This window comes from Actinia tenebrosa, unplaced genomic scaffold (genome assembly GCF_029948245.1).
Source record: "Actinia tenebrosa isolate PJP-AT-01 unplaced genomic scaffold, QUT_ActTen_1.0 PGA_scaffold14__42_contigs__length_11649687, whole genome shotgun sequence".
In the NCBI taxonomy this organism is placed as follows: Eukaryota; Metazoa; Cnidaria; class Anthozoa; order Actiniaria; family Actiniidae; genus Actinia; species Actinia tenebrosa.
Window position 1 is genome coordinate 100,423 of NW_028292574.1, and position 27,862 is coordinate 128,284.

A 27,862-nucleotide genomic window follows, 5' to 3' on the forward strand; every position below is an offset into this window, starting at 1 on the left:
CTCGACTCTAAGCAGGGTGTTGGAGGACTCCATGAGTTCTTCGTCCCTTTCGTCCAAGCCTCTTATGGCGTCCTGAAGGGCCTGAAATGTTCCCCTTCGGTCTGCCTTAGCTTCGTCGAGCCTTTCCATGAGGGCTGCATATCTTCCATTCATTACGTCTCTTTCCTCTTTTACGGCTTGTAATTCCCTAGTTAATTCTCGCGCGTCTCCCACGCGTTCATACGTTAAGTCCTTGATCCTATCTACGAGGCGGGCTATTTCGGCGTTCTTTTCCCTTCTAAGGGAGGCTACTTCTGCTATTTTTCCCTGCTCCAGGTCGGATATTTCCTCATTTTGCCTTTCTATTTCCGCAGTTAGGTTTCTGATATCTTCCCTTGCGTCTTGAAGTTGCATGACTTTTTGGTCTTCGCTCTTTCCACCTGCTTCGGGCGGCAGTCGCGCAAGGGCGCCAAAGAACCTTTGCCTGCCGACGTTTATCTGCTCCTCAGACATTTGCTCCTGTATTGCTAAGTTAGGACTTCCAATGGCCTTTTTCAACGTTTTGGGAATCTTGGGGTCGGGAAAGAATCTTCCCCTTTCATCTCTAATCAAGTAAATCTTAGAGCCGCTTTTCGGAAGCCTACCAAGGATGATTTCTTTACCATATTCCTCATCTTCATCAAACACCATTATTGCTTTCTTAGGATCCCAATCGGGCAATAACTCCCTTAGCCTATCGAAGTCGTCCGGCTGGTCTTTGCCTATGGATTCGTCCATTTGTTCTTGGACTCTTTGAAGCCATTGGGCGTCGGGGGCTTCAGGGACCAAGTCGTCCATTTGTAGATATTCCGGAATAGGCTTGTATGGATTCTTGGACTTATACTTTTCCCTTAAGGAGCGCATAGCATCGCGGAATCTACTGCCATACCTGTCGAGTAACTTACTAAAGAGGCCTCGTTTATCCACGTTGTCATCAGGAAGCAAAGACTCATACTCATCGTCGTTAATGTCAACTTGACCTTCTTCGGTAAGGGGGTCAAAATCCGTTCCTTCTACTTCCATTATATATGATAAGCTCAAAGTTAAATCCCAACGTATTACCTAAGCAGGTTGGCGGACTGAAAGCAGAACGCACCTTTCACCGGGCCACATTCACACCTTCTAGCGCTAAGCCAGGGGAAACCCTGTACGTAGGCGTGCCCCGCCTAACGGATAACCTAGTCTTAGTTCCTGGCACCTTGGCTTTGAGGTTTGACCTAGCGGTGCAGTCAAGCCCCACAGACGAAAGGATTATCGTTAACAACGTGGGTCGCAACATTGTTTCTAAGATGAGAATCAAGTTTGCTGGGGAATCCTTGCTGGACTTAAATAGGTACGATCTGTATACCACGTACAAAGACTTATGGTTAACAGCATTTGACCGCGCGCAAAGGATAGAACAAGGAATTGGTAGTGTCATTCTACGTAAGGTCCGCACACCTACGAAAACGCAACCTACTGACGGCAGCGGAGAAACCGCAGTGGCAGACGCAAAGCGAATAAAGACCGCCTATGGTAGTAAGTATGTCATACCACTGGACTTTGAAGTGATTACGAATCACGGTGTGTATTACCCAAGACAGTTATCCGAGCTACAGTTTGAAGTAACTTTAGCAGATGCTAATAACATCATTGGTGGGCTAAGCACTGCACTTACCACAACAACCCCATACTCTATTACCAACTTAGAATTACAGTACGAAACGGTGTACAGCGAAGAGCTGGCCCGTAGCGCCGGCATGGAATACAGTGCCGGAAAGGCATTCTTATACGACCACGTAGTGATGTATAAGACGTTTAGCTTCTTGGATAAGACGGATGAGGTTATTAACCAAAGTATTAACCTCCCCCGAAGAAGTCTTACGGGGTTGATGTTGGTGTTTGCCAAACCCTACGAGGCCGGTAAGCGCGACTCCGAAGCGTTCCACAACCCCAACATTACTAACGTAGGGGTCAACATAAACGGCGTTCCAAACAAGGTCTACTCCCAGGGGATAAAGCCCGCAGACGTGTACAGAGAGGCCATGCGCAAGTTTGGCGACCAAATTAGCCCCGAGGAATTCTTTAAGGATAAGTATGCGCTGTGGATTGACATGCGCACCATTAACGACGAAGACCTACATGGCCAGGGTTTACGTCTAGTAAATACGCAGGATGGTATAACATTGGAGATCAAACGCACCAAGAATGCCTCCGCGGGCGACGGTGATAAAATAAACTGCTACGTATTCGTGGTGTCTGACGCGCAACTGAGCGTAGAAATGAATCAGCTAAAGAGCGTTGCATATTAATGTTAAAATATTTCTTAAATATACGATGCTTCGCGTATTTGAAAACAACGACACCAAACTGCAATGCATAGTGCAAGGCGAAACTTTGTACTTCAAAGCAAAGGAGGTGGCTTTGGCGTTGGGCTATGAGCGCCCTAGAGATGCAATTAGAGCACACGTATCTGAGAAATACCAGAAAAAATGGGTTGATCTACAAGGGGCTGCGAATCACCGCTCCTTTACTACGCAACCAAATGCCGTGTTTATATCCGAACCTGGTTTGTACGAACTGATATTTAGCTCCAAACTACCCAAAGCTGTGGAGTTTCGTGATTGGGTCTTCGAAGAAGTCCTACCCGCGCTAAGGAAAACGGGTAAATATGCGATAGAAAGGCGGTTTGACGGTCCAAACAAGTTAGTATTTAAGATCGAAAACGAAGCCGACCTACACGCGAAGGTCGTCGACTACATACGTAGGTTTTACCCCGATTTCATCATAGCGCTGGGTCTTGGCGAGCTTCAAGATTCAGACAGCAAACGAATAACCTGCTGGCGAAAAGGCTACCAAGCCGGTCAACCCGACCTCTTAATCCTAAATGCGCATAAGAAATACCGCGGGTTGTGTATCGAGTTGAAAACCCCAAAAGGAAACGGCGTCTTATCCGCGAAGCAATCTAAGAAAATCTCGCAGCTTGACGTAAATGGTTACCTAACGATGGTTAGCAACGATTACGACATTATCTGCCGTGCCTTGATGGATTACGCGGATGGCATTCGTATTCCCTGTAGGGGCTGTGTGAAGCGGTTTAAGTCCTACGCCACTTTGAAAACACACCTAAAGATATTCCATAGGTATAATGAAGCTCAACTTGGCTCACTGGCGTGATCTTGCCCACGGTAAAGCATACGAAATAAAAAATTACGTCGTCTTCGAAGACATCGACCGTTTACGGTTAGTCCTCAAAGACTTAGAAGGCAAGGAATATTCCCTTTGGGCGCCGGATTGCGTGCGGTACGTAATTCAGGGCGAGGAATTCACCCACTTACGCAGCTATGGTAAGGTAAATGGCCGATGGAAGTTTGACATTGAAAGAAGAGTCACTCCATCTCCTCTTTGTAGTTAAGTGCGTCTGCTAAAGTCCGCTGCGCTTTAGGATCCGCGGAGCACCAATGCCCCACAAAGGATCCTTCGGAGAATACCCTGTCGCAATGAAGGCAGGTGTATTTTTTACGCGGTGCAGGAGTGGGCGTAATGCAGTCGGCAGGTAGTTCGCAAGTAATACAGTCCATATATTGAAAGGGCGATCAGGAATCCTCCTAAGAAGGCGGCTGCGTAGGCTAGCATATACCTTTAAAAGGGGTCCTTATATTTATTAATGTTTCTTCTTTTCTTATTGAGTTCTGCATACCTTCTACAAAAGGGGTCCTTATATTTATTAATGTTTCTTCTTTTATTCTTAATAAACAATCAAAGAATATTAATAAATATAAGAGTGCATTTTGAGACTCTTTGCGCAAACCTACTTTACTTACGGGCTTTCCTTACCTCCATGTTTTGGGCATGCCAATCATCAAAACGATCCAAGTACTCCTTAAAACCGCGGGGACGATGTTGCGGGCACAAACACTGCCAGATATGATCATCTCCTTTCCTTAAGCCGCCACACGCGTCACAGGGCGCACTCCAATACTCTGCGTTCTCCCAGCGCGTACCTTCGGCGCGGTCAAACTCCGTAAAGCGTTGGTCTATTTCTTTCTTACGAAGAGTTAACTTCCTTATGGTTTCCGCTGGGCAACATCTCGCAGCGATATCACCATGCTCCTCGCATACGACATCCAAATCATAATTACCACGACATCTATGTTGATGCCACGCGTCGGTTAAGAGCTCCCCGCAGCGCGCACACACATCCTTTAAACACACCCTATTTTCTTGGTGGTATTGCAACATTTGGGGCGTGCTAAAGAGCCGATTGCAATCAGCACAGCGTCTTTCCTTAGACTTCAAACACACCCTTCCTTCCACGTGATATCGCAGCGCCTGTTTGCTGCTAAACTGCCGGCTGCAAGTGCCACAGGTGGTGACGTTATCCACCTCTTTAAAACATACCTTCTTTTTTTGGTGATATTGCAAAGCCTGTTTGCTACTGAACTCCCTGTCGCAATCCTTACACTTCATTATATAATAATTATAAGGGATACTTAATAAAGTCCTGCACGCTTTCTTTTGCCCAACCGGCCATCGTCAAAAGCGCACCAAACCTCTCCGCGCGCTTCAGACCGCACATTTCATCATACAATTCCTGCACGCGCTCTTTCAGCCGGTCTATCTCCTCCCTTTGCATTTCTATGGTGTCTCTTTTATCTTTTGCGTCGCCGGCAATCCTTCTTACTGCGTCCACTGGGTCCATCGTATATATAATGGATCCGAACCATATTCCCTGCAATGCTCTGATAGTAGGACCCACCGGCTGCGGAAAGACCCAGTTCGTGGTGGAGCAGCTATTAGGACCCTTTAGATACCGCTTTGACTATATTGTGCTATTATGCCCCACCTACGTGAATAACCGCACCTGGACGGGCATAGGAGTGAAAGATGACGACTTCTTCGTAGATATCTTAGACCCTAACGAGTTATCCAGGCATTTGAAGTTTTGGCACAAGCAATTCCCCAAGGACACGCAGACTTTACTCATATTGGATGACATTGCCTGTGGGGACGACGTAAAAAGACGCACCTCCGAATTAGTGAAGCTCGCCTTCAGCGGTAGGCATGACAATATCAGCGTTTGGTTGCTTTCCCAGCAGCTTACCAGTGTCTCTAAGCCCTTCAGGGAAAACATAGGCTCCCTAGTTGTCTTCTACACTCCGAGCAAGTCTGACCTGGAAACCATCTTAAGCGACTACGGCGGTGAGATATCCAAGGAACAGTTACACGAATACATGCGGCACCTAAAAACGCACCAACATTCCAAAATGATCTTCTCTTTGAGGTTTCCGTATTCCATTAACATATATGGACATTGAGCAGCTCTTAGATGAAGTCCCCGCGCAGTTAGACGAAAGTAACCTTAAGGAACAACTCAACATCCTTGTGTCATCTGGGAAGTGCAAAGAAATGATAGGCAAGGAACTTACCCATGAGCAGGTTAATAAGCTGTCGGAAGAGGAAGTCAAGAAGTTCCATAAAAGGTACGAGGCCGCCCTTGCAAGTAAGACCACGGACGCCGTAGCAGACTCAGCCATTAAGCTGGCCACCAAGCTTCTCGGACTTGCGCTGCCTATAGACGACGTGGAGCAACTGCGGAAGGACATAAGCGAGGACTATGTCATCGCCCAAGAACTTAAGATAACCTGCGGGTGGTTGTCTTTGAAGTGCGGTAAGTTAATGGCAGTCGCCTCTGCGGCACTTCACGTAGCTCAGCACGTTGACTTGAAGGAACTTACGATGTCTTGGAAGGACTTCAAGAAGGACAGAGAAGTCGAAAAGGTCTTCCAGGCAGCACTTGCTGAGGTACCTGATCACTTAGTCAAGTCGTCCTCAGGAATTACCCAGGTCGCCTCAAGTACTTAGTCAAGTCGTCCTTAAGTACTTAGTCAAGTCGTCCTCAAGTACTTAGTCAAGTCGTCCTTAAGTACTTGCTCAGGTCCTATTAAGTTACTTATCAAGTCCTTCAAGTCCTTAGATATAAATGGAACCAGAGTCGAAGGTAGAGCAGCCCCAAGAGGAGCAAAAGATTACCAAGGCTAAATCTCCAGGCAGAGTTGCCGCGGGGAAGAAGCTCGCGGAGATGAATAGGAAGAACAAAGCCAAAAAAGAAGAAAAGGTGGAGGAAAGAGAAGAGGAATCCTTTATTAATCCTGGGTACGTCATCGGCGCGTTAGGAGTTGCTATAGCAGCAGGCAGCCTTTACTTACAATGGCGGGCTACGAAGCCAAAAGTAGAACCACCAACATATCACGCGCCCGTGCACGCACCTGTGGAGCCGGCTGTTAGAAAAAGTAAGATCCCTGAAATGGAGTAATAACCTTCTCGCTCTGTAATATAATGTCAACCGCGTTATTGAAAACTGTTGAAGAAGCAGCTATCATTACTTCCATCGTTGCGGGTATTGGTTGGGTAGGTAAGAAAGTGCTCAAAGAAGACTTTACTGAAGACCCAAGCAAGAGCTTCGCTAATTTTGCTAAAATGACCGCTGCCGTAGGCGGAGCTATCATGGTAAAGGATTACCTACGGAAGGAAAAGTACCTGCCAACGACGTAACTCGTGAAAATCCCTGTGATTTTCTAATATATAATGGCTAGCGTGGTCGCAGGTGGAGTTATTGCAGCTTTAGCATTCACTGGAGCTAATTATGGTGGTCAGTATTTGGATAGATTAGTCAGAGGCGACAAAAGCGGAGATTTGGCCGCCGAAAGGAAGAGACACGACTTAGCGCTGGAGAAATATCAGCGAGACGTGGCGGCTTGGAATGAAAAAAGACAAGCTTACAGGGATTGGTTGGATAAGAATTACCAAGACAAAATGCAGGCGGATAAGAACTTCGAAAATACAGACTACGCCTTTAAGCTCTATGCGCAAGCACACCCCGCGGCATTAACGGGGTTAAGAAGGCCTCAGTTTAAGAATTACTATCAGCCTTCTAAGAAACAAAAAGATAGTGAGCTGGTCTTTGTAGGAGTCGCAGGGCTGGCAGGAGGCGTAGCTTTGGCGTATCTGCTCTAACGAAGGAAACTGTGTTTCCTGAAATATATGATCGTCTTTTTGGAAAGCGACAAGAATACCTTTACCACTTATTTGAATCCCCCCATTAAAGCCCATAAGGTTCGGCTGGTTAGTTGCTCTTTGTACAATTCTTGGTATAATTTAGTCAATGCCTTGATCACTGAGCATAAAGGCGGCGGCAATTATCAAGGCGTATTGCTGCCCGATGGACATTACACACCAATCACCCTTGCTAAGGAATTAGCAAAACACGGTTATACTCTCACCACAGGATTGCCGCACGAAATGACCCTCAAACATAATATGTCAAATTATTCAATGACTTTTGGAAAGTCTGACCCATTGGGATCTTTATTATGTGCCTCGGGCAAGACAATTACCGACACAGCCATACCTGTGAAATGGAAAGTCGCATCCTCTTACGAAGTCTATTGCGACTTGGTCCATAGTTACAACAATGGAGAAAAGTCTTCTCTTATGTCCAAGTTTCTGCCCAAAGGTAATCCATTTGACCTGGTAGAATACACTCCCATTTCTTTGAGCTATGACTTGTCTAATTTGGTAGAAAGCATAAACATCACCATTAAAGTGGACGGAAAGACGGTGGATTTTAACGGACGTAAGATCAATCTCGTCCTGGAATTCATATAATGGGCCGCGTAGAGGACAAACTTAAGAGGATTTACTATGGGCCTGAAGGCTATTGGAAAGGAGCGTCGGCCATCAAGAAACTCGCGACCGCGGCCAGGGTATCAGATGAAACGGCTAAGAACTGGCTAAGAAAACAAACCCTCTGGCAGGTTTATCTTCCCGTGCCCAAGTACATTCCCAGGCCCAGCTTTACCGTAAATACCCCCAATGAAGTTCATCAGGCGGATTTGCTTTTCTTGCCGCACGACAAGGTGAGAAGAAAGACCTATAGGTACGCTTTGACCGTAGTTGATATCGCAAGCAGATATAAGGACGCCGAACCCATAACCAGCAAGGATTCTGGGGAAGTCGCAGAAGCCCTAGGTAGGATTTATAAGCGCGTCTTGAAATGGCCTAAGCTGCTGCAAGTGGATGCGGGGACGGAGTTCATGGGCGTGGTTACTAAGACCCTGAAAGACCACAGCAGTAAGATTAGGAGAGCCGAAGCAGAGTACCACAGGGGTCAGAGCATCGTCGAAAGATTCAACAAGACCTTGGCCGAGCGCCTCTTTGGGTACCAGTATTGGAAAGAGCTGGAAGATCCCTCCAAACGCAACAGGGAATGGACTCAGAGGCTCCCCCAGGTCGTCGCGGCTTTGAACAACGAGGCGGCCAGGGCTACGGGAATAAAACCCAAGGATGCCATAAAAAAGAAACACGTGGAACACAAGTCCTTCGTCAGAAGTTCGAGGGCGGTCTTCCCCCATGAAAAAAAATTAGGTAATGTCACGGTTCGATATCTCTATGAGCCGGGTGAATTAGAAGGAGGATCCAAAAGAGCTACGGATCCTAATTGGTCTTTGGAAACTTACCAGATCCGAAGCGTAATAGCTAAGAAGGGTCAGCCCATCTTGTATTATCTTCACGATGGCCCCACACGTGGGTTCGTCATGGAAGAACTGCTTATCGTGTGATGTCCGAATGCTATCGTATGCACTCCGTCATCACACATCCATCGCTTACCGTCAAATGCAGACAGCGACACCTTCTCCTGCGTGACGTTATGTATCTGATGACCATAGCTGCGCAGGCTGTTCATCTTATGCCGCTGTTCCTTGCGTGTTCGTAATACGTTGAGGTAGGACTCGTGCGTAATGTCCTTCTTAACCACGTACTTTTTTACGCCTTTAGCTTTCTTTTCTACGCCGTCTAACTTTAGCACGCTGTACATCTTTGGTTTCAGACCCACGTACTCTACTATGGGTTTTCCTAACATTTCGTCTTTCATCTTCCCAATTACCTTCTTATTCTTCGCAGAGTAAAGGAAGTGCTCCTTCGGGTAACCGCTGGTGTCGTACTCGTCTATATCGGGGAGGCAGTCTTTGTAAACGTCTTCCGTTTGCACTTCTAGAATTAGGGAGTCGGTGTCTGTGTACAGGAGGCGACAGCGGTCTCCGTACTTTGGCTTAAGCTTATCGTAGTAGAACTCATACATAAGCAGCTTCGATAGATCCAGCACCGTAAAGCCTGTGTAAACGGGCTTGTTTAGTAAGAGGTTTGCCCTTTTCATGTGAATCACGTAGAAGTTCAGCATTTCTACGTATCTAACGAAGCCTGGCTGTGACACGTATGCTTCTGCTTCCTCTTTGGTGCTGACTATTTTTACGCTTACGCGCTTGCGGATGTTCTCCATTGTCTTTCCGAACACGCTGTTGTTCATCAGTTTGAAGAGGTTTTTCTCGAAGTCATTTTTCGCTGCGGTACGCTTTTGCGTGTTAAAGTCAATGTAGGGGCGCATCCAGGGTTCCTGCGTGAATTTTAGGACTCTGTGGATCTTCTCTACGCGCATTCCGTGTCGCACGTAGAACTGCAGGTTGCGGTAATGTACCACATACTTCTTCTTATCCATCAGGTTCATAGTTAGTTTCCTGTACGGTTTGTAACCAGGGCACATTTGCTTTTGCAGCGGACTTAGCTGCTTAAATGGTATCTCTATCGCTTCTGGTGCTAAGGGGAACTCATTGTGTTCGTCGTGCAGGCGCTCTGGGTACTCCAGATCCACTTCTAAGACGTAACCCTTGTCTTCCTCCTTTCCTACCTGCATGTAGAAGTCTATCGGCTTCACTGGATCCCATTCGAAGTCTCTCACAGGTAGGTACTGTGACATTGCCCAGCCATAAAGGTTATTCGCATCCAGGTAGTAAATGTATGTGGTTGGTTTCTCTGGGTCGTGCTCTACTAAGGGGTTGTTTGCGCGGGCGTAACGTCGGCTGGGTCCGCATACGCCGCCACGAATACCGTCTTCCATAAACCGATACATGTCGTACTCCGTTAGGAGATCCAACTGCGCATTTGTCTTCTTTAACAAAGCACTCCAGCTGAGCCCAGGAGCCGTGTAGAAATTAGCGGGATCCAATCCGTAATATTCCATAGCCATCTTTCTGAAGCTTTGGAAAACATCTGCAAGCAGCACTACGTCAGACCTTAGGTAGATGTCGTGGTAGTCCCCCATGTTCTCACAGGAGTACTTTTCCCACACGTCTAACGCATGCTGGTACTCCTCATCCTTTATACCGGACTCGTTTAGGGTGCTGTAGAAGCGATCTTTGGGTGGTAGGGACTCTTTGAATCGATCCCAGGAATCCATGTATTCATATGGGTAGACTCCTTTCCTTTCCGCGCCATATTGACTGGAAATGGGAAAGTTGGTGTTATACTTTACGAGGTTTGCTAAGGAGTCCGCCATAAACTGCTGCGAATCTAAGAACTTTAGCTTACCCACAGTTACGGACATGTAGCGCTCTTTGTTGTTGGGTATGCATTTGACGTCGGAGCCGTCTGTTCCTTGTAGTAGCAAATGGGAGTCGTAACCGCGGAGGTTGTGAAAGAACACCGGAATCTCCATGTCTGGATTTACTTTGAAGTTTATATTGCATTTCCAATGAGCCGCTCCTCTGTATTTACCCGTGATGTGGCAGTGATCCCTAACCTTATCCACATAGAAATCCTCAACAAATGCTTTGTGGCAGTGAATGCAGTGCGTGGAGGGCTTTCCCGGCTTCTCACCTTTCTTAGCATACTTCCCGCATTTAAAATGAGCTTCTCCTAGATACTTTCCATCTTCATCCCACGCTTTCTTGGCTCGTCTTCCAAACTGAAGAAGCGTATGTTGACAAATGTGGCATTTTTTTGCCTTGTTAAAAGCCTCCTGGTTCTCTTTGGTAAATTCCATCTTCTTTGGACGTCTTAATTGTTCTCTAATCTCCCCCTCCTCTTCTCGCAATGCTTCTAGAAACTCATTAGCTGCGTTCTTACCTCGGTAAATCACAGGAGGGTTTGCTTTACCGTCTGATCTGACTACTATGTAACCAAAGGAGCAGATCTCGTGTAATCCTACCTTATTCGTGGCACCATGTTTCTGCTCTTCCTTAGTTATCAACGCTTCGAAGTCTGCATATATCACGTAAGGCACTTGCATCTGCTTTTGATGGTCTGCGTATGAAAGCTCTTTGTTGGTGGGTATCTGGATCCGTTGCGCCACTTCTTCGACTCCGCGGCAGATCTCATCGTGTTTCTTTAGGGCATTTAAGGATGTAAATGACAGCAAGCAGCAGTCACAGAAGTACTTTTTGCCTTTGTGCTTAGTATGTCTGTAGAATAGTCTGCTAATGTGTTTAACCCATGAGTAGTGTCCGCCGTGGTAGAATAAATGTACGCGCTCTCCTTTACTTTTTGACAGAACTAACGGTACTATCGTCTGCTCTCTGACTCCGTAAACGTTAATTGCTAGATCGTTTATTTCCTCAAATATGGGGATGTCTATCAACTGCATGGGAAATTCCACACCATCCCACTCTAAATCATCTGTGGGATACTTACTTGTCCTACAGGGATCCTTCTCTGCTGGATACAGTGCAGACCTGATTGCCCACATAAAGCATCGATTGTCTTCATTCTTCACGTTTACAATAGCCTTCTTCCTTTCTACCCACGTTGGTAGCGGTACGTAACTCCCCCCTCGTATGGGTACGTACCTGGCTATACTTATCTCTATTCCTTCAACCTCCTCTACTGTCCAACCCGATCCTTCTTTCGTGTAGTTAGACAGCGACTCCATTATTGCTTCTAAGGCTTCACTGAGTGACCTATCCAGATTCGTGGATTCTAATATCACTAACGACTTTGATCGCAACATTGCTGTCGTCATTACCTCGTCTTTTGACAAACTTACTTCTACCATTATGCTCGCTTTCAGGGCTCCTAATTCTTCTATACCTTTTCGGAGAGTCCTTTTAACCTTCCTTTCTGACTGACGCCAAAACTGTCTAACGTCAATCTCACCGTTACCGGGTATTGACACCGTGCTGAAGTTGCTTTGGGATTCCATCTATATAATAGGAAATATTTTATACCTAATACCAAGCACTTTTTAGGTCGTCGTAGTCGTACTCACAGTCCTGACAATGCCAAAACAATTTAACCTTAGTCTCAAACTTCTTACCACATCCACAATCATAACTGCTCATACACTTCGTCTTCATTTTCAAATGCTTTTTCAAATCCGCTTCTTTCTTAAAAGTTCTCTTACATTCTTCGCACTCCATATATAGACTAACATATTTAAGTGCGCTGTTGCCCTCAACCACACTTGGAGTGGGGGTCGTCCGTAGGTGGATTTTTGACGCGGGTCTTACCCCGTGTTGAGATTGCGCTGGAACCCCCATTCCCTATACTACTTACTTTCTCTATACCATTTTTCTTGACTGTAACCCAGTGCACTGCATCAACACTGTGATTCAATTTGTATGCGGTGACCCAATAATCATCAAATTCACCCTGAGTAACAACAGCCGTGACTTTTTTCACTGTCCTTAAATCTATTTGCAGCCATTGTTTCTTGTTCTGTACGTTTGCTAGCCATCCACAGCCCTCTGTATTTATGCGACCTTTGTAAGGAGCCAAATCATCACTATGTGCTGATGACGCTGTCATCTCATCATTATTGACTCTTCCATCTTGTACGCCAAGGGGCATTGAACACTTTCCTTCTTAATTACACAATCAAATAGAAATAGTAAGTATTATATGCCTGTGTCTGTGTCTGTGCCTGTGCCGTCCAGGGCCCATTTCTTGAAAAATTAAAATAGCGCTAAACATTATTTCGTACTCTTACACAAAAGTGGAGGAGGGGGGGGGGGGGGGGGGGGGGGTTCGTTCGAACCTTCAAACCACCCCTAGCGACGGGCCTTTCGTCCCATATTTTTTCTGTTTTTGTTTTTGTTTTTTTGTTTTGTTTTTTGTTGTTTTTGTTTTTGTTTTTGTTTTTTTTTTGTTTTGTTTTTTTTTTTTGTTTTTTTTTTTTTTTTTGTTTTTTTGTTAAAATAATTAGGATGATTTACATCCCACCATAACCATAGGAAAAAATGTTAGATACTAGCTTCATTAGGCGAGTTTCACGAGAAGGGAAAAAACCCCAGATATATGTGTATTTTTTACCTTCTTTACATCCATAAAATTCTGCTCGCAGACAATAATGTTCTACGGCGTAGGCTTGTGGCCAGATACGAACGTATCTTGCTATTATATGGTTCTCCAGTGTGTTGGTATGAATATCAAAGTAGTTGTTGTTTGCTGGAAAAGACTGAGAATTAAGGTTAATTTTATATATTAATAAAATGTGCATGACATGTGTATAGAATAGTGTAGCTTACTTCATTCTTTACAACTTCTACGCGTTTTATCCGTAATCTTACATTTAATATCATGTCTGAACGCGAAATCCTCAAAGATACTAATTTAGCTAACTAATGAATTGCAAAGCGTTTTTATACACAATATATACATATTTCAGTTTTCCCAACTATAACTATAATCACCCCTATTCTTTTAATTGCTTTTATTAAAATGACAAACATTTTAACAAGTTTTCAATTTACCTTTTTTTTCATATTTGGAGTATAATAAAACACCCAGTGAATTCCATCTATACTGTGTTCAATTTGGTACGCTGTAACATATGAGGTTCCACCTTGATATCCTTGTGTAGCAACCTTAGTGATAGTCTTCACCTCCCCGAGGTCAATCTGCAAATATTTACCCTTTGAATCAGTACACCATGCATAGCCGAGGTTAAGTCTTCCATATCTTGGATAACTGCTGTGGATGTAGTTCGATGCTTTTATTGCTGTGTCAGGAATTCTTTTGTCTTCCATGCCCAGAGGAACAGAACAACTTTGGACTGTAAACAAGGGAAAAAAATATATTTAATGTTATTTAGATTTTACATGCACTCAAATCAGATTAGATACCGAGCGGTTGTTTATGTCTTCTTATATTCAAAAACTAATGTCACCATGTCTCGTTAAACAACCATACCGTTACTCAACTTACCGTTCCGACATCCATAGACTTCTACTCTCATAGAGGCATGACCATGAGCAGAAGTTACAACAAATCTGACGTAACGAGCGTATATGATTGGTTTAAGGATATTGGTTGCTATGGCATCCCGATCACTATTACCACTAAAGATCTGCAAATTTTAAAAAAAAAGACAATATATCAAAACTTTTATTTGATGAAAATTCCCTTTTTTGCATTTAATGTATTTCCAGGTTAGCTTTTTCGATTTATTTCTTTATATAGCAGTGTTCAGCGCACTTTAGAGTGCTATAGATATAAAGCGCTTTATAAATAAAAGTTTTTTTTATTATAGACACTGAAGTATAACCTCTCGATCGCTATTTGCATCTCTGCATTCTGCCCATTGAATACCATCAATACTGTACATCAAGCGATACATCTGAATCCATTGGTCAGCGTCCTGCCTTCCTTGTGTGGCAACCTTTGTTACCATGGAGACGTCTCCCAAGTCAACCTGTAACCACCCACTGTTGCTGCTCTTTGATGACCACGCCCCATAACCTTTTTCGCCTTTTTTAGTGCCTAGTCTGCCTCGATGTGCAGAACTTTTTAAGCTGAAGTTCGACGATGCTGTGATCTGATAATCAGTGATACGCCCGTCTTCCATACCAAGAGGAAGTTGACACCGCTGAGCTACGATAAAAATAGCAACAGAATTGTCTTCCAAATACAGGAAAAATTAACAAAAGGATTTCATTATTTTAGGTACCTTTAAAACGTTCTTCGCCTATATCCTATAGAAGAGAAGAAATAGAATAATTGAAAGTATCTTCACGCAAAATCATAAAAAAATATTGAGATAAAGAAATGTTATTAATATATTGGACGCCGAACTGGAGCCCAAGGTCTGTAATTCGATCTCTGAGTGAGTTCACAAGCCATATTTCGATTTCTCTAGATCTATACGTGTAGTCTTAAGTTCGTAGACCTTTAAAACATCCTTAAAAAGTAGCACAGCATGCATGTCGATAGGTTCAATTTCTAGCTTAGTCCTAAATAGAGGCTAGGTATCAATGATAAATATAGACCTTTACCTTTGCCTTTTTGGCGTGGCTTTAGCCTAAATTTTAAATTCGTTTGGAGTTTGTTATTCGAATCAGATAAAGTTATAGAAACCCCCGGTTCATCACGAGAACAAAAAGGCAGTTGCAAAGGAATATATATAACGCGATTTAAGGAGACCGAATGTTCACTTTACCCCCTTCGGATCCCCTCTTTTGCTCCATCTTCAATGTATTTCAATTCAGTGCAATGCGCATACCATACATACATACATACATACTTTATTAGTAACTCCCAATATGGGCTTGTCAGTTACAATAAATAATAAAAGGAAAGAGAAGAAGAAGAAGAAGAAAAAAAAAAGGAAAAAAAAGTGACGTTCTGAAACCTAGTTTTCGATAGCGACGCAAAACTGACATAATCAAACCTTTTCGTTGTACTTGCGCTAGAGTCAGGTAGTGATGTACTGATAAGTAAACACCATTTACGTGTTTTGAAAATATTTAAAAAGTGACTCAGTACGGGAAAATATCTATTTATACGGATAAGAGATAATTGCGCGTTCACAATTGTCCTGATGATATTACAAAATGTATAATTGTTAACAAAAAGGCTTACCTCAACTGCTGCCTTGACTCTTACAATACGCAAACTAAGAATGAGTAGAACACTGACAACAATCATACACACAAGAGATGAAGCCTTCATTTTAGTTCAAGCTCCTTGGATTCCGTGCTGAACTGAGTAAAGAATCTTTGTGATGAGACAGATATGTATTTTGATTGGTTGTACACCAAATCAGACAAATAGGCAGCGGGAGTTCGGTCATATGAGACTAACTTAGTTGATCAAGAAGGTTCCACAGCGGCAGATTGTTTCGGCTATAAAAAGCCCTGTAAACTTGGGAGTGGCTTATATATTCCCTAAAGCAATATAGTGCAGATAAGATAACCTTGATAATTCGAGGGTATATATTGACATGTTTCATTACTAGCTTCCGTATGGATGTACATGGTTTGAATGCATGAGGTCAGCCGATAAAGGTCGTTTAAAAACATGCCTTAAATGTGTTATCAGCTATCGTGACTATCTCAGCTACCGTTCTTTTCATACTATCTATCGTGTTAAAAACGCTGAGAAATATTCTTTTCCGCGTTTCATGGCAATGACTCGCACGCAAATCGCCCAATTTTCTTTACTTCATGTCCTATTCAATTAATGTCCGTGCATGCGCAGTGAATACTTTGACTACAGACTGGAACGAATCGAATCGTCTTTTTTATTTCTTTCAATTATAGCTGTGCGTTAACTTTAACCCCTTTATATGTCCCAGATACATGAATGTTACTTAACAAGACATGGCGTAAAAATTAGAACATTTTATCATAATTCTCGTGCACATGGTAGCTTGTCTCCATGAATAATACCCTTTAAATTTATCTTAGCTTTAGATTAAACAGCATGGCTTAGCAAAGCAAATGAAATCACCAACAGATACACGTTTATCGGGAAAAAATTGGAATTTGAAAAAGTTTGGGTTCTGTGTTATATTGATATTTGACTTTGATTGATCATGATGGATTGACTGATTAATATATGTGCACGTGCTACAGCTTAATTAATATTCTATGTATCTATTGATAATTTCAGTTGAAGATTTTGGCAATTTCGTTGTCCTTTTTTGAGTCCTTCCCGCAGTTGCTCATCTCATTGTTTTATTCGCCGATTCCCTTTAAAAACAAAACAGTATAGAATAAAGGCGCGATTACACGAAGCAATTTTCTATGCAACTTGTCTCGCAACAGCGTTGCGACACAAGTTGCAAGAGTGTTTACACGGTGCAACGGAAATGCAATCGTTGCAAAAAGTAGAAACGAATTCTACTTTTCGCAATGATTGCTGCAACTTGTCTCCCAGCATTTTTCAAAATGCGCTGTAGGTTACACGCTGCAATGCTCCATGCAACTTGTGTCGCAACGCCGTTGCAATACAAGTTGCATAGAGAAAATTGCTCCGTGTAATCGTGTTTTAAAATGACAATGGTATAGAGCATGCGCAAAGTGTTTACCACGTGACTATATAAACATTTATAATGAACATTTTCGCTGAAATCTTTCAAAAGAAGTTCTCCTAATATTTAAATAAGAGGATTTTTACTCACCTCAACGAGGCATCCGTAGAGCTCAGTCCTCAGGCAAACCTTACCCACCCATGAAGAGGGCTGGATACGAATGAAGCGGGCGTGAATGGCGGGTTTGATCTCTTGATAAACCACAGACTCTGCATTATAATTACCAAGGAATGTCTGCAACGAGAGAATGAGAGAATTTAAAAACACAAGTCCTTTTTTTGTTAAGACGCGCATTTTCTTGTGGAATCGATAATTTTCGTAGTGTAGATTTTTACAGAGCTTATTTTTGTTTTCAAGAAACCGAAGATTTTTCGTAGTTACCTTTATTATTCCATACTGTTTGTACTGAACCCAGTGATCCTCAGTAACCCCGTACGCCAGGGTGTAACTTTTTACTTGCCCTAAGGACACACCTTGTAAGGCAATCTTTGTCACCGTCTTGGTAATACGTAGATCAATCTGCAGCCAGTGGTTTGAATTGTTGCTCGAAGCACACCATGCGTACTGGTCTTGGGAGTTCAAGCGACTGAACCTGGGGTCATGGTTAACGTTCAAGTTTGAGGAGGACTTCAAATCACTGTGACGAATGCGCCCATCTTCCATACCGAGTGGGGACTTACAATTATGAGCTATGCGATGAAAAAGAAAACAGATTAAGTTACGGTGAAGTCATTGAAATTATCATTCAAACCAAATAAATACTAAATTTAGGTTGGGTAAACCCAATGCAAATAATTGGAAATAATTTTTGAACATGCGCAATGCAGTAAACTCGGCTCTGAATAAAAATAGGTTCACACGGTCCATGAAAAAAATGCTTATTCAAACGAATTTGAAATGACGAATTTTATTTTAAATTGCGACAAATTTTACTGTAAAGGCCGACAGAACACAGCCCTTAATCTGTACAATTGAATTAAGCATCCAGTGTCTGCACCGAACAGAATGCTAACTATGTGGAAACAGTGGAATCAAGCTGCCTCCTTGAATACGCTTTCTTTGGATCTAATTTATATTTTTATTATTTTAGAGATTATTTTTTATTTTTAGTTTTTTTAACATTTAGTTTCTTTATGTTATTTTTAGAAGGACCCCCATTGATAACAGCATTATTGTTGAAGGGTCTTTATCCTGCATAAATATTCGTAGTATTATTATTATTATTATTTATTTATTTATTTATTTTTATTTTTTTTTAGGGTTAGGGCGAGTTATGATCTATCTTTCACTCACCAGCATGGCATCCATACATCTCAACTCTCATGGCCGCATAATTATGCCAAGTCATTGGTACGAACCGTACATAGCGAGCCTCGATTGAATTATGAAGCTTGTGGATAACGACAGAGTTCCTGTCTGCATTCCCAGAAAACACCTAATTTTAAAGCAAAATTCAAAAAAGCCAGGCATCAACTGGAGGAGATTGATGGGACATCTTTTCGCCTCCAATCTTCCTCGTCCCCAACGAGGAACGCCTTGAAATGGAGGCTATTAATAAGCTGGGAAGTATAGACTTTAATTTTATATATACCTTGATGGTCTTTCCATCGTGATGTCTATGATGGTTCCAGTGTTTACCGTCGAAACTGTAGAGCAAACTGTAGCTTGTAATCCACTGGTCAGCGTCCTAACAACGACATGAAAACAGAGCAAGTGTAGAAAAATTAGTTAAATAGTGCGCTGAAAGCAATGCCAGCCAGGGCCCTTATACTTCAAGATAGGTTTACTACATGTGGTTTTGGTATGAGTTAGTCTGGTAGATCTAAACACCTTTATTATTTATTGTATCAATCCTTTCTATCTAACCTGGTTTCCCTGTGTTGCGATCTTTTTGATCATTGTCAAGTAAGGAAGATGTATCTGCAGCCATTGCCCATTGTTATAACTATTATTATTATTGTTTCCACTTGCTGGACACCAGGCTCGCTCGGAATTTAATCTGGCGTGATTTGTCGAGCATTTGGCGTTTTTAACAGACGATGCAGTAATAGCACCTGAATCGACTCGACCGTCCTCCATTCCTACTGGGATACTGCAACGTTGTCCTATGAGGGTTAAAAAATAGTAAAGATATATAGTAGTTCTACTGAAGGTGCAGTTTGTGCCTTTCTATGATAATACTTTAGTCATTTACGACAAAGAAATAATGAATCTTTTTCTTAAACATGTTGGTTATACCTTCTTGACATCCATAAATCTCTACTCTCATCGAGATTGCGCTTGACCAGCTCATGGGACGAAAACGAACATAACGGGCATAAATAGAAGGATATAGGTGTTTTGTAATCACTGTAAATGCGTCGGCATTGCCTGGAAACACCTGATAAAAGATAGTATTCTCAGAATTAGTTCTTTTAACAATATCCACTATCACAAATCACTGTTTTATTATGTTAGCATAATGATGATCCCCTCTCCTTCCCGGGCTACCAGAATGCTTTCTTCGCATACTTGATTAGAACTAAGTTCCCAAAAGAGAATAAAAGCCGCGGGATAGAAAAATTGCAAAAAATATATATGCTTGTCGCCAGCATTCCTATTACCTCGGCTCTCAACCCTTGTTTTACCTTTTCTATACCATTTTCCTTGATTGTAATCCAGTGCAGTGCATCAACACTGTAAGTCAGTTTGTACGTGGTAACCCAATAACTGCCTCCATAATACCCTTGAGTAGCTACTGCAGTGACTTTCTTTATGGATCTTAGGTTGACCTGAAGCCACTGGTTCTTATTATACGATCCTGCTATCCATCCATAGTAAACGTTGAGGCGGGCACGGTAAGAAGGATAGCTGCCATGTTGCGATGATGCTGTTATTTCGTCGTCTCTTATTCTGAAGTCTTCTACCCCAAGTGGATCGAGACATGTTCTTTCTATTTTTGAAATAATCGGAGGAAAATTAGGAATGGGCAGCTATGTATTCTGGCTTCTATTTTTGAAGCTCGTGCAAGTCAAGACAATATAGGTAACAACAAAGAGTGTACTGGGAGCTACGCCCTTAGGCAATCAGGCCTAAATTTATACATTAATTTTCCTCATATTGCTTCTTTATAATATATATCCAATGGCCATAATAATACGGATTGGAATTGAAAAAAAGCTAACAAGTAATTCGCCTCTAGATGTATAAACCTCATGATACTTTCTTGGCACTCTCTTTCTCCCGGCAAAATGTTTTCCAGCTTTCTTAAACGGATAAAGTGTATCGTGAAACTCTGCTTCCATTTTACTGTAATAATGTTTATAGTAGCCAACAAGAAAGTAGGTCACTTCACAAAGTCGACATGAGAAGTGGTTTGGAAATATGTTCCATTTCTCTACTGAAACAAATTAGTATACAGTCAATTCAAAAAACGTTGTCGTCGACCGGCTCAAGCCTACGCGACTGGACCGAAAGGAATATGGGTAAAAATCACTGAAGCGGTTAAATATTCGTTCTGAATTAATTGTTCCCGCTAGAAATAAGATAATAATGGCGAGAAACAATCCATCAAATGCATGTCTTCGGGTTTAGGGAAAGAAAAACAAAGTAGTTATGATTCAGTTCACAATTCCGAAAGTATGAAGGCATTTAAAAAACGTTTCCTTCAACACTTCCCGCTCGCCTACGAAGGTTCGTGCTGTAAACCAGGCATAACTAGTCAGATAAAATTATGTAGTCAACTCGGCTTCAATGATTGCTACCCAGAGTTCCTTTCGGTCCAGTCGCGTAGACTTGAGTGGTCGACGACAACATTTTTTGAATTGACTGTATGTAATAGGACTCCATGCTGTCCAATTAAGAAATAATTGGACGAGGAAAATTCCGAGGACTTTCAATCTGGCAGTCAGAGGAATTTTTCGAGTCTAATTATTTCTTGATTGGGGAGCATAAAATCCCATTACCTATTAATTATATAGCTGCCTAATTAATACCATATCAACTGACCTGTCCATTTAAGAAAATAATTAGACAGTTACCTATATGGGATTAATGAGAAGCTGTATAATTATGAGTGTAAGTCAACTTTTACTCACCTTGTTTGCATCCATAAAGTTCTACTCGAAGACAGTACCAGTTATTGTAGGTTTGCGGTCTAAAACGAACAAATCGTGCAACAATGTTGTGTTGCAGTTTATTGGTTTTGGTGTCATATTGGTAGCTGTTACCTGGAAAATACTAAATGAAATAAAAGACCCTTTATATAATTGGTGGGTGGGTGGGTGGGAGGGAGAGAGGGATGGATGGGATGGATGGATGGGTGCGTGGATGGATAGATGGATAGATGGATGGATGGGTGGGTGGGTGGATGGATGGGTGGATGGATGGGTGGATAGATGGATGGATGGGTGGGTGGGTGGATGGATGGATGGATGGATGAATGGATGGATGGGTGGATGGATGGATGGGCGGGTGGATGGATGGATGGATGGATGGATGGATGGATGGATGGTTGGATGGATGGTTGGATGGATGGTTGGATGGATGGATGGATGGATGGATGGATGGATGGATGGATGGATGGATGGATGGATGGATGGTTGGATGGATGGTTGGATGGATGGATGGTTGGATGGATGCATGGATGGATGGATGGATGGATGGATGGATGGATGGATGGATGGTTGGATGGTTGGATGGATGGTTGGATGGATGGTTGGATGGATGGATGGATGGATGGATGGATGGATGGATGGATGGATGGATGGATGGATGGATGGATGGTTGGTTGGATGGATGGATGGATGGATGGATGGATGGATGGATGGATGGTTGGATGGATGGTTGGATGGATGGTTGGATGGATGGATGGATGGATGGATGGATGAATGGATGGATTCCTCTTATCAATACAGAGTAATCCCTAAAAGTCAAACTATAATAGACCGTTTTGTCAAGGTTGCGTGCGCATCCACATTTAAGGAACTTGACGGGCCACGACACCAGTACATGAGTATTATCATGCATTGCTATGAAATTGTTTTCGATAAGAATTCCTTAAATCGATTGTTCTCCTCTTTAATATAAAACTGAAATTTTACCGAAGTTGCGTTTTTCAGTTAATTTTTTGTGGCCCGTTAAGTTGGATGCTCACACAACCTTGAGAAAACGGTCTATAATTACTTACTTTTGCACCTGTATTCGGTGTCCTGTAATACGCCCAATTAAGCCCATTAACACTGTATTCTAAATAATAGTATTTCGTCCAGTACGATCCACCACTGTATCCTTGGGTAGCCACTTTAGTAACTGTCTTGACTTCCCCAAGGTCAATCTGCAGCCACTGTCCACTGCTAGTACCAGTACACCAACCACCAATGTTTTGGTTCAACCTAGCTTTTTTTGGATAGTGTGAGGAATAGTGGTACGATGCTGTTATTGCATTATCGGGGATTCTTTTATCTTCCATACCAAGAGGAATTGAACAGCTATGAACTGCGAAACGATCCAAAAAAATTTTTTTTTTCATTAAGAACAAAATTCCAATAATTTTCTGAAAATGTTTTCTTAAAGAACATTTATTTTTATTTTTTACCATTTCTGCATCCATAGAGTTCTGCTCTCATACAAGCGTGACCATGAACAGAGGCAACAACAAATCTAACGTAACGAGCGTAGATGGGTGGTTTAAGTGTGTTGGTTGCGATGGTATCACGATCACTGTTGCCGCTGAAAACCTGAAAATGTACTTTAAAATCATTTTATAAATCTGACTTATGTCTCAAACAAGGTTTTGAAGAATAATGGTTGCTACATTAAAACTGTTGCGATTTATGAAGATTTCACAAAATACAAAATACATCACTCATTTTAAAAATACTTATATCAAATTCAATTAGAATTCAGTATTGATTTATGTAAAAACTAACCTTGGTATTGCTATATATATCTCTATAATACACCCAGTGTATATCATCAATACTGTGCATCAAGTAATACGTCTTAACCCACTGGTCAGCGTCCTGCCTTCCTTGTGTGGCAACCTTTGTTACCATGGAGACGTCTCCCAAGTCAACCTGTAACCACCCACTGCCGCTGCTCTTTGATGCCCACGCTCCATAACCAGTGTTGTCTTTCTTGGTACCCAGTCTACCTCGGTACGATGCGAATTTTAAACTGGCGTTTGACGATGCTGTGATTTGATGATCAGTGATTCGTCCATCTTCCATCCCGAGAGGCAAATCACAACGATGTGCTAAGAGCAAAATTGATGATCATTAGAAATTCCTTTCGTACTCATTACCGAGAAAAACAAGAGTGAAGTACAAATTGGTTGTATTTATGAGAAGTTGATACTATGAAAACTTTAACAGTTTCGAATTTTCGAATTAAGAATGCGCGTCCTAATTAAAAAATATTTTAAAGCGTTTGGTAAACATATTTCATAAGAAAAGTCCATAAATTTTGATTTCAATTTATACAATCGTTAAGTGGCTCAAAATATAATGAGAATAGCAACGGGTTCAGTTAGTTCTCATAGGTTCGTAGCCGATTGACAGTGCGTTGTTCACTATTTGGCAGTCATTGAATGAAACAAACAATAAATAAAGCGATTTTTCCGTTTTGCATATCATTAAATATACTGAATAAATTAGATATATGTATAAATGTATACTACAACGTTTCTGCAATCGAGTGTGTGTATATATATATATATATATATACGCACTCGATTGCAGAAACGTTGTAGTATACATTTATACATTTATACAAATACCTAATGAGATGCAGATTGCAATTTTACTTTTCTAACCCTCAAAACCAATTGATTTATAATCTGTAGGATGTAAAACACGAGAATACAATATTATGACGTTCATTGAATGAAACAAATAATAAATAAAGCGAGTTTTCTGTTTTGCATATCATTAAATATACTGAATAAATTAGGTATTTGTATAAATGTATACTACAACCTTTCTGCAATCAAGTGTATATATATATACATATATACATATATAGGACACACTTTCGTTTGAAAAAGTGTACATTGATCATCGTTAGCGTTCTTCAAAGTAGACTGGGCGGGAGACATATATTAGATATTCAATTAGAAGTAGCAACTAAAGTTTCTTGGAGAAGATATATATCCCGTGGCGAGCTGCACTTTTTTTATTTATTCTATTTTTTAGCACAGATAAATTATATGCAATATTATTAACATCGATGTACTCGGCCAGGGAGGTGGCTGGCTAGAGTTTTTTTTTTACAAAGGTTTTTTAATGATGTACAGCCCTGTGTCTCTATGATAAGATTTTTTTAATTTTACCTCTTACCTTTCTTAGGGTTTACGAAAGTCGTCCGTTTATGAAGAGGTTCGTCTCTCATTGGTTGATTTACGTCCGATTTAGAGTCCTGTAAAAAAGTAAATGTTAGTTTTTGCAATATTATTAAGACATTATATAGATATACAACTAAGAGGTATTTATAAGAGATTTGGTAAGATATATAACAAAATATCTGTCGCAGATTGTTAGTTCAAAAGCTAAACCTTATTTGCACTGACTTCCTTGTTGCCTTTCGATAAATAACTGAATCAATACGCTTACCTCTTTGTACTTATCTTGGTTTGACTCCGTTATAGAACAGAACAGAACACAAACAATGCAGAAGAAAAAGACCTTCATTTTGATGGGTTCAGATGAGATCAACCTCCTTCGATCAGTACTTGATCGAAAGTGATAAAGTTGGTATATTGCAGTTTAGTTTGCGACAAAAAAAATGTCCACTATAACTGGTTTCAACACGAAAAGTAGCCAGAGATCAACAAAGTCTACAGATGTTAAAAATAAACGAAGAAAGCACACACAGTATGGCATGGTGCAAACAAAAATGGCAAAGACTCGTTAAAACAAGAAATGTTTCAAATTTGAGCTTTTTCAATTTTTCTGCGTCGGAGTTGGAGTGATCTAACAGTAGCGGCGTAGAGGAAGAAAAACATTTCAGTCCCGCTCCAGATTTCACTCCACTCATGTTGGGAACTCAATTGATGAATAAGTTTAGAAAAACAGAGACGTATTCGTATAGTTCCAGACATCGCTCCACTTACGTACTAAACTCAATTACTAAGTTTGGAAATTACGGGAATCACTCACAAGCTTGGTAGTATTTGCTATAACAATATAATACTGTCACACTAAACTGATTTATACGCCGCACAGTTAACATAATCAGTTTAGTATGACAGTTTTTTTTAAGTGCAGCAAATACTGCCAATCTTGAGAGTGCTTCCCTTATTATGTGACACTGGGTTTGAAAGGGAACCGACTTAGAAGTCAATAGGCCCTTTGCAGCTAGGCAACGTGCTTCGATGAATCAGTCGTTTGAAGTAGAGAAACTGAAACTACAGCTATTATAGAGATTCAGCTTAAATGATAATGCCGACCAAACGTAAGCAAATCAAGAAGTTTATGCACAGAGAGCCCAATTCAAGGATTAAAGTGTTAGACGAACATAAAATCCGGAAAAAAACTTACCATTTATAAATATTGGGTAAAAAGCTCAGTAAAAATGTGTGCTAACCTAAGTAAACAACATTTGAAAATCAAGCAAAAAAACGGTACACTTTTTTTCAGTTTTGAGCGTCTTTGTTTTCGTATTATATAATTGGGATGCAACTCTCTTCACAAATAATTAATTCACACAACGACGACCAATATCACCAAAATCTCTGGTATGGGGATTCATTTTTTCAAAACTCTTTAGTTCCTCTTCTTTGATATTATCTCGTCGAAAATACCGCCGCGAAAAAAGTCCTCATTTTCACTGAAGAAATTAATCAGACAAATACTAGCTAGAGTGGCGTCAAAAATGTATCAAAATGCCTTATCGCCCGGATAATGAGTTTATTGGTATGACACAGCAATTCAGCTGTCTTTAAATGTAGACTTAAATGTAAAAGGGGGTTTGTTTATCTCATACCACAGATTAATGAACTCAATGAACTACAGCTACAGAAACTATACAATTGCACGCCCAAACAGGAAAAAGAAGCAACACGTGTCTGAAAAGAAAAATCAGCGAAATTATATTTCTTACTGACTTTCCATGGCAATGTCCTTTTTACCCACACCCCTCTATTTGTCAGTAAATACTTTGACCACGTATAGACTATAATGAATCAAATAAATTTTATTTTTGATCAAAGCTGAGCGTTAGAAAGTAAGAGTTAATTACTGAGAACGGAGGCATAAGCCATATACATGTATAGGCTTATTGCCGACGTTCGCGGTAATTAAGTATTTTATTTATCAATTGAGAAGGTTTTTTATCAAATGTTGCTCATTATAAATGCGAAGTCTATACATAACTAACTATATATTGACATCGCATTTATAATGAGGGTGATAACAAAAATATAGCCTTGTGAATAACAAAGAAAACCGTGTCAATTGAGAAACAATCCCTTAACATATGGCGTAAAGACGAGAACACTTTTTCATTATTGTCGTGCACATGGTGGTTTGTCTGAATCTTATTAGAATGCCCTTTAAATTTATCTTAGCTTTAGATTAAACAGCATGGCTTAGCAAAGCAAATGAAATCATGATCACTAACAGATACATTTTATCAGGAGGGGGGATCCATGAAAAGCGTTTTGGATTATTGAAAGTTTTGCGTGATGCTAGTTACGTTCACTTTCATTGATTATAATTATATCTATGCCTAATATAACGATTCAAATTTTAATTTTCTTAAAGCCCTCTTGAATTCTGGCAGACTCCCACAGTTTCTTACATTAATAGGTGGCTTATTCCACAACTGATAACTAATATAGGAGAACGACTTATGCATCCATTCAGAGTTGAAGTGAGGTTGAGCCAGATTACTTCCCTTCCCCCTTAAATTGTAACTTCTCTTCAAATTAGAAAATCCTTAATATAGTGTGGACCAATAGTTTGGTCTACCGGCGTAAACTGAGCAACGGGCGGCTACGAATAAGCCTAGATCCAAAAGACTTGAACAGAGCTATCTTACGAGAACACCATGTTACTCCAACATTGGAGGAGTTACTACCCAAGCTGAGCGGAGCAAAGATATTCTCCATTGTTTATGCCAAATGTGGATATTGGAACATTGTCTTAGATAAGGAGTACAGCTATCTAACTATCTGTAATTCTCCCTTCGGACGATACAGGTTCAATAGAATAATGTAGAATAATGTAGGTACAGAAAAGACCAGACTCCGCGCAAGAGCCTCCGTCTACTGGAGGGGTATGAACAAGGAAATCGAAATCATGTGTCACATGCCAGGAGTAACAGGACAGCCAATGGAAGGAACCATTAAACCCAACCGAAACTCCACCTAGAGCATGGCATACAGTTGGAACATATTTATTCCAACTCGACGGGTCAGACTACCTCCTGATAGCTGACTACTACTCAAAGATACCAAAGGGACAAAGCACCAGTAACACAGTAGTCTTACTCCTGAAACAGATCTTCAGCGAGCAAGGTATTCCCCGAGTCGTGAGATCTGATAATGGGCCCCAGTACGATGGTCAATCCTTCAGAGATTTCGCAGAGGAATACGGATTTCGACACGTCACAAGTTCCCCTAATTTTCCGCAAAGCAACGGATTCATAGAGTCACAAGTGAAGACCGTAAAGACCACCCTCAAGAAAGCACAACAAGCCAAGACTGACCCGTACATGGCACTGCTTTGTCTGAGAACCACACCC

General features: G+C 41.4%; 2 protein-coding genes across 2 annotated transcripts; both read right to left on the reverse strand.

The window, feature by feature from the left end:
• Positions 1-11,292: 11,292 nt before the first annotated feature.
• On the reverse strand, positions 11,293-15,777 carry LOC116289135 (lactadherin-like). The gene is made up of 7 exons (XM_031696012.2): positions 15,688-15,777; positions 14,777-14,801; positions 14,375-14,700; positions 14,035-14,176; positions 13,581-13,882; positions 13,141-13,285; positions 11,293-12,692 (listed from the first exon to the last, which is right to left on the reverse strand). The coding sequence occupies exons 1-7, from the start codon at positions 15,775-15,777 to the stop codon at positions 12,283-12,285; spliced, it is 1,440 nt and encodes a 479-aa protein (XP_031551872.2). The 3' UTR covers positions 11,293-12,282.
• A 548-nt stretch (positions 15,778-16,325) lies between these two features.
• Positions 16,326-24,891, reverse strand: LOC116289133 (uncharacterized). The gene is made up of 14 exons (XM_089029701.1): positions 24,730-24,891; positions 24,457-24,535; positions 23,050-23,375; positions 22,716-22,857; positions 22,308-22,615; positions 21,217-21,358; positions 19,768-20,072; positions 19,379-19,520; positions 19,007-19,245; positions 18,732-18,827; positions 18,434-18,575; positions 17,522-17,829; positions 17,231-17,374; positions 16,326-16,799 (listed from the first exon to the last, which is right to left on the reverse strand). The coding sequence occupies exons 1-14, from the start codon at positions 24,805-24,807 to the stop codon at positions 16,785-16,787; spliced, it is 2,466 nt and encodes an 821-aa protein (XP_088885827.1). The 5' UTR covers positions 24,808-24,891; the 3' UTR covers positions 16,326-16,784.
• Positions 24,892-27,862: the final 2,971 nt, after the last annotated feature.